The sequence below is a fragment of the Cariama cristata genome, unplaced genomic scaffold, assembly GCF_000690535.1.
Source record: "Cariama cristata isolate BGI_N322 unplaced genomic scaffold, ASM69053v1 C10426840, whole genome shotgun sequence".
Taxonomy (NCBI): Eukaryota; Metazoa; Chordata; class Aves; order Cariamiformes; family Cariamidae; genus Cariama; species Cariama cristata.
Window position 1 is genome coordinate 1 of NW_009640646.1, and position 272 is coordinate 272.

At 50.7% G+C, this 272-nt stretch overlaps 1 protein-coding gene across 1 annotated transcript; it reads right to left on the reverse strand.

Annotated features, from left to right (window-relative positions):
• Window positions 1–5: 5 nt before the first annotated feature.
• Window positions 6–266, reverse strand: LOC104168185 (coiled-coil domain-containing protein 103-like; the record flags this gene model as incomplete). The annotated part of the gene is made up of 1 exon (XM_009708676.1): window positions 6–266. A coding segment is annotated over one exon (261 nt), but the record flags the coding sequence as incomplete, so codon positions are not given.
• Between the last annotated feature and the right edge of the window lie 6 nt (window positions 267–272).

Consider the following 272-nt stretch of genomic DNA (forward strand, 5'->3'; position numbering starts at 1 on the left):
ATGGTCCGCAGCTTCCTAAACAAACCCCTGCTGCTCTCCTTCTCCGACTCGCTCAGAAGATCCACGTTTAACCCGAAGCGCTTGGTGCCTGAAAGGCTCTGTAAGATCTGAAGGATGGCGTCTCTGTCCTCATGACAGACGTTCTCTGCCAGCACCGTAAGGAATTCACCCAGGAGGCCAAAGCCCAAGTCAGCCTGAAAGATTCTGCCCAAGGCCTCTCCTCCGAGTTCAAGCAAAAACTGGTATTTTTCTTTTCCACTTTTTAAGCATCT